The 5,501-nt window shown below is 43.2% G+C and overlaps 2 protein-coding genes across 2 annotated transcripts in view; one reads left to right on the forward strand and one right to left on the reverse strand.

Moving 5' to 3' along the window:
- The window catches only part of LOC104509181 (acyl-coenzyme A synthetase ACSM3, mitochondrial-like), a 9,822-nt gene extending 9,547 nt beyond the window's left edge, over window positions 1-275 (forward strand). Inside the window, 2 exon segments of the mRNA XM_010151036.1 lie at window positions 1-44; window positions 189-275. The exon segment at window positions 1-44 is cut by the window's left edge and continues 18 nt beyond it. Of these exon segments, the coding sequence (XP_010149338.1) occupies window positions 1-44; window positions 189-275 (131 nt within the window).
- Window positions 276-980: 705 nt separating this feature from the next.
- Window positions 981-5,391, reverse strand: ERI2 (ERI1 exoribonuclease family member 2; the record flags this gene model as incomplete). Its single annotated transcript, XM_010151037.1, has 6 exons — window positions 981-2,003; window positions 2,535-2,623; window positions 3,306-3,387; window positions 4,492-4,592; window positions 4,972-5,128; window positions 5,264-5,391. Coding segments are annotated over 6 exons (1,580 nt in total), but the record flags the coding sequence as incomplete, so codon positions are not given.
- Window positions 5,392-5,501: the final 110 nt, after the last annotated feature.

A 5,501-nucleotide genomic window follows, 5' to 3' on the forward strand; every position in this document is an offset into this window, starting at 1 on the left:
ACCATGTTAAGAAAGTAACGGCTCCATACAAGTATCCGAGGAAGGTGAGTGCTCACATGCCCACATCATTGTCACCGCTGTAAGACAGTGTGTGTTAATGGTTACGTGGCTCAAGCCTATGCCACCGAGTTAAGTAAAAATTTATAGCTTACCTTATTTTCTATTGCAATTTCTCTGTTTCCCAATAGATGGAGTTTGTTGAACAGCTGCCAAAAACTATTAGTGGGAAGATCAGAAGAAACGAACTGCGCCAGCAGGAGTGGAGAAAAGATTAGAAGTACTTGGTGCTTTTTTATGGGATTTTTTGCAGGCTTACACAGTAACGTAAAGGTTTAGGTTTGAATATATTCTTACCTGTTTCCCAGCATTTGGCTGTCCCAGGTGCTACACTGAGAGCAGAAAACCAGGCATACCGATACACACGAAAGGGGAAACTCTTAGTCAAGAGCGCAGTAGGTGACTGGTGTTAAAGAAAGTATTTAGGCAACTGTCACCAGCATTTTATCTTTATTGTTACTTAAAGGATAAAAACCCCAGGAGTTTAAGAGAACACTATTGCTTCAAGAACCCCTTGTGAGAAGTGTGACAACTTCTAAATACATTTTTTAAAGTTAATTATAATCATTACAAGTCTATTTAGAAAAAAGTGTAAATAAAATCTCTCATTAAAATGTTATTTGACTGGACTAGTAAAGAATCTAAAACACATGGTGATGCAGAAAGTTAAGATCTGTAGCAACAGCTGCTCATACTTTAACACTTAATAGTTTTGCCTGTTCTCTCACACTTCATTAATGAGATACTTCATGATATACTGATATTTTTGTATGCTTGAGCAATTTCCATTTCTCTCCATGGTAACCAAGCAGTGTCATTTTTGTCCTGTTCTCAGAGCACGTATCTGGCATCGTTTGACTGGTTATATTAGGCATGTTCAACTTACTGAGTTTAAGATTTGGACAAAAAAAAAAGTCCAATTTTCAAGTTCTCATAGAGGGTCTAAGACACAAATATTTTTTGTAGGAAGAATTTCCTACATGACCAGCGTAAGTTCCAAGAGAGGCCAAAGCACCTGCATTCACGTTGAGACCATGGGAGTTCTCTTTCAGAAGCACATGTTCCCACTTGAAGTACCCACAACCTTTCTTGCTATCTTCGCGCTTGCCCACGGGACAACAAAAAAATGCTTTGCCGTGATTTGGACCAGCATTTGACACACAGAGTTTTTTAGCTCTTCGGCCGCAGTTACACAGAGGGGGAGTTGGGTTTCCATCTTTCACAGCTCTTCCAGGCCGATTCAAATTGACTGTGGAGCTCAGAATGGCAGGAGACATGCTGCACAGATTTGAACTTCCTGAAGGCAAGGAACGATCAGAAGATGTCATGTTCTCTTGATGTATAGCAAAAGACTGTTTTTTTGCTGGTGGGAACATTTTGGGACTAGTTGGTTTTCTTTTAGGACCCTCTGACAGAGGAGAATCATTTCCAGTTAATGCCGATTGTGCTGAAATAGCACTTACCTTTGCAGATGGTAACTTAAAAGCTGACAAAATTGAAGTCTGCCTTTGTGCTGTTCCTGCATTACAGACAGTGGTATCAGGGCTTTTGTAAGCGATAGATTTCAGTGGTCCCACAGGCACTGTGGTTTCCTCCACACTTCGATTACCTGAACTCACCACAGCTGACTGTTTCAAAGCAGTTTTCTCTTCCAGCACTGTGAACGTGTTTGCCCTTGAGCCGCCTCTGAACTGAATGCAGTCGGGATTTTGTTCATATTGAGATTCTGGTATTAGAGCAACATCTTCCCAGTCAGTTAGCAGAGAGAAGCAATCAGAACTAGTGCTGACATCCTCACTGGAGGTAACAACTGAGGAGATGGTGGTGGAGACAAGCACTAGTCCCGCTCCGTGTACTGGAGGGCTGTATCTGGTGGTACTCGGAGGTTGCCCGTTGTTCAATCCTTGCTGCATGCCTGTTGACACAGTACTGCCAGATTGCTGTGCCTGCTCAAGAGGAACAGGAAATCTGCCAGCGGATGCTGGTTTTGAGCTGTGGGCTCGAGCAGGTAATGCCGTCCTTGAGCTGCTGCTCGGTACAACGCGGACTTCTGCAGAGGAATCAGTGCACGGGGTCTGTCCGTCTGCAGTTTGTGCATTAGAATTTATCTTAATTCCAGCAATACTGATGTGGTTTTCCTCAGCCAGAGAGCCTGTTTTGCAAGTTCCATCTCTAGATGTTTCAGGCCTGCTGTTACTTCCCAGTGGAGTCTTGTCAGTGAAGTTTATATTCGGTGTTCTGGAAATCAAATTCCCCTTTGGCTGAGCCCAGGGAGTCCAGAAACAAAAGGAGATTTTAGAAAGTGAATACCCAGAAGTTTTAGGAATCGATGCACAAAATTAATAAGCGTATCAGCCTAGGGATGTTCTTTTCAATTCCTAGCCATGATGCTGGGTCTGTTACCCGAATAGCTCACCTTTCATCTGTGTTCTAGGCTACAAAGCAAGTAGAAGGGAAGATACGAAGTAGGTACTAACCTTATGCAAAGATTTAGTAATCTTCAGCACACATCCATCACAAATCAGCCTCCAGGCAAGACGGGCAGTATTCCGAGAATCATCCAAACCTTCGAAAGTACGGTTATATTAATGTCCTATTTTATGAACCACTACTGGGGATAGTTCTTATAAGCCGTATGTAAACGACGGGGATTCACAGAACTGACACGTAGTTATCTAGTTCAAAGAAGGGAAGCAGAAGTAAAAAAATGCCCAACAAATTCCCTGCACTGAAACATCTCAAGGACCAATCCCTAGAGCTGAACATATGTCCACAGATCTTAAAATCCTTGCTCTGTTTTACTGGTCGTGTAAAACAAACCCCAACCTACACCACACAAACCAAACCGCACCATATTGTGCTGGTATTCTCTTACACTAATGTGCTCTCCAGACCTAGCAGGTAAAATCAAGTTTTCTTATCCTTCCTCTGCCTCTTTTTCTTTTGTGTGCCCTAGCAATTCAGAGATTAATCCTGTTGAACATGCACGCTGTAGCACTAGGAGAGATTCAGAAATAATGCATGAGCTCAGAAATAACAAACTCTGGCCTCTGAAGCCTTTCTGGGTTTGATGTTTCTGTTGGACAGGACATTGCATAACCTGGAAATAACAGTTACCGTTTAGAGTAATGACTAGCTATTACGTATTATTATTAGGTTAAGTTTAGCTAACTAAAGCTAAATAGTAGCTATTTAGCTTTATTAAAAAAATATATATATTAAAATGAGGATCATCATATCACACTTACCAGAATGTTCCCGTCCTGCAAAAGCTATCCCCAAATCCTGCAAAGCACCACTTAGCCCTTTAGGCTTCCTATTATAGAAGGCCTAAGGAAAAAAAAATGCAGCTGTTTAACATAAAGCATTTCAAAACCTCTTCACGGCGACGTGAAATCAGAAATATCATTTCAGAAATATCACCTTATGAATAATAAATCTTACAGTGCAGTCGTGCAGGTTCAGGTATCATCACTGTACAGCTGGGATAAACCAGCCTAAGTAAGTGACTTTCCATTCCAATTCATTACGGGGTACAAATCCCTTCTCTCAGCCTTCAACTAGTCCCTTCTCTCTCAGCTCTGAAGTCATTCATTTACACTTTGTGGCTTACATCAATTAAGGCCTTAACAGCCCAGCACTGACGAATACAACTATAAATCATATTCTGAGATGTTTAAACTGTTGCATATTGCAAAGGCACGGCCATTAATTTATTTGGCATAGGTATAATAAATTATTTTTAAATGAGAAAACGCGAATATTGTTACTCGCTCCCAGGATCTCATTTGATCACAAGAAAGGGGGAATATTGACACTGTTTATCTTTAGAGACCTAATTTGCTACCTAGGTTAAGAGCCAGAGCTCGAGGTGTCACAACAGACTCCTGGGTCACCCTCTGAAAGTTTCCTGGACGGTACACTTGGGTGCTGTGAGGCCCCAGGTGAGAACTCTGGTGCAGCGTACACTGTGTAATAAAATACACATTCATGTTTTTCACTGTTATTTATGCTGTTCAGAATGTACTTTCTGGTCCAAGTACAGTTCACATGCCAGACCTCTAAGTACCTCTAAACAGGTGGTGATGACTATTTTATATGCAGCAATGTAAGGCAGCAGTAAGAGCACACAAAACGAGGGCAATTAGGAAGCAAGCAGAGCAAAAGATGTCAGGAAAGGAAAGGCACCTTGAAAAAAAATCCTGGCATTATTGCTCATTTGCCAGTACTAACACCAGGTTGTTTTTCTAGCATTAAGATTTCCATTAAAAAGCACACAGTTGTAGGGCATGCAGTGTGCTATTGAGCGGTAACAACAGGGACAGAAAACAAGTGGGTTACTCTAGTCACTGGCACATACAATATTAGCCTTTAACCTCAGACACAGTTAGCTTTTGAGGTGATAATGTGGGTATCAGTGTTTCACGTTCTCACCCTGTATGTTGCCTTGAGATCAATCCAGGAATTTAAAATGTCAGGTTTTCGCAGCTGCTTCCTTTTACACTCATACTGCAAACACACCCCCAAGTCCCAGTCTGCACAGAAAAAACAAACCCACAAGTAATCCATCACTAAAGAACTGGCCTGAACTTGACTGAAATGTGGCTTAAAATCTCCATACAGGGGCGTACCATCCACAGGGTGCCATCAACACGCTTTCTGCAAGGCAGAAAGCGGAGGCTAAGAAGCTCCGTTAGCACAGGCTAACAAAGTCCTTGTGCATGAAGAGCACCGGGGTTGATGCAGCGGGAGGTGAGGGTAAGTGAATGCCTGTCGTTAGCGCAGAAGGACTTCACGGTGGGGAAAGACCCTACAGACTTCATTAAATCAGTGAGACAATCGCACGAGCACCACCCAATGCTCAATTTTGATGTGTATGATTCTGCAGAAAAAGCGAATGAAAGTTTTATTTACCTGTCCAGGTCACAAAGGTACATGGGTTTGCCTCTGAAGTAGAAGGACTTGAAATATCTGAACTGAATATAATTTTCTTCTCGTTTTGTATCTTTTGAATCCATTTCAAAAACTGTGATAAACAGATGTTCAGAGGGACCCCTTCATCAACTTGATTCTTTGTGAGACAGAACAAGAAGTAGGCGTCAGCATGCCCCGAAATTCAGGGGTAGGTGTTTCTCTTCCCAGGCACGCTCAGGAAAGGCAAAGCGCAATCGTGCGGGTGTAAGACACCACCGCACAGCAACTGTACCTGTGTTATGCCAGTCAGCTCTGTGCAAAATTCCGAGAGGACAGGATGCTCCTGGGGCTGGACGTACGCGTGGAATTCAGCGTCGATCTCTCCCGTTGACGCGTTCAACAGGACTGCCGGGAATTCGACTGCGACACAAGCGGACCCAACGGCGGGGGCAGGCGGTCAAGGCTGTTCACCGGCCTTACCCCGCTCGCTCCCGGCTGCGCCCGCAAGCAGCAGCTGGAGGGGCATCGCG

This window comes from Eurypyga helias, unplaced genomic scaffold (assembly GCF_000690775.1).
Source record: "Eurypyga helias isolate BGI_N326 unplaced genomic scaffold, ASM69077v1 scaffold18194, whole genome shotgun sequence".
NCBI classification, from domain to species: Eukaryota; Metazoa; Chordata; class Aves; order Eurypygiformes; family Eurypygidae; genus Eurypyga; species Eurypyga helias.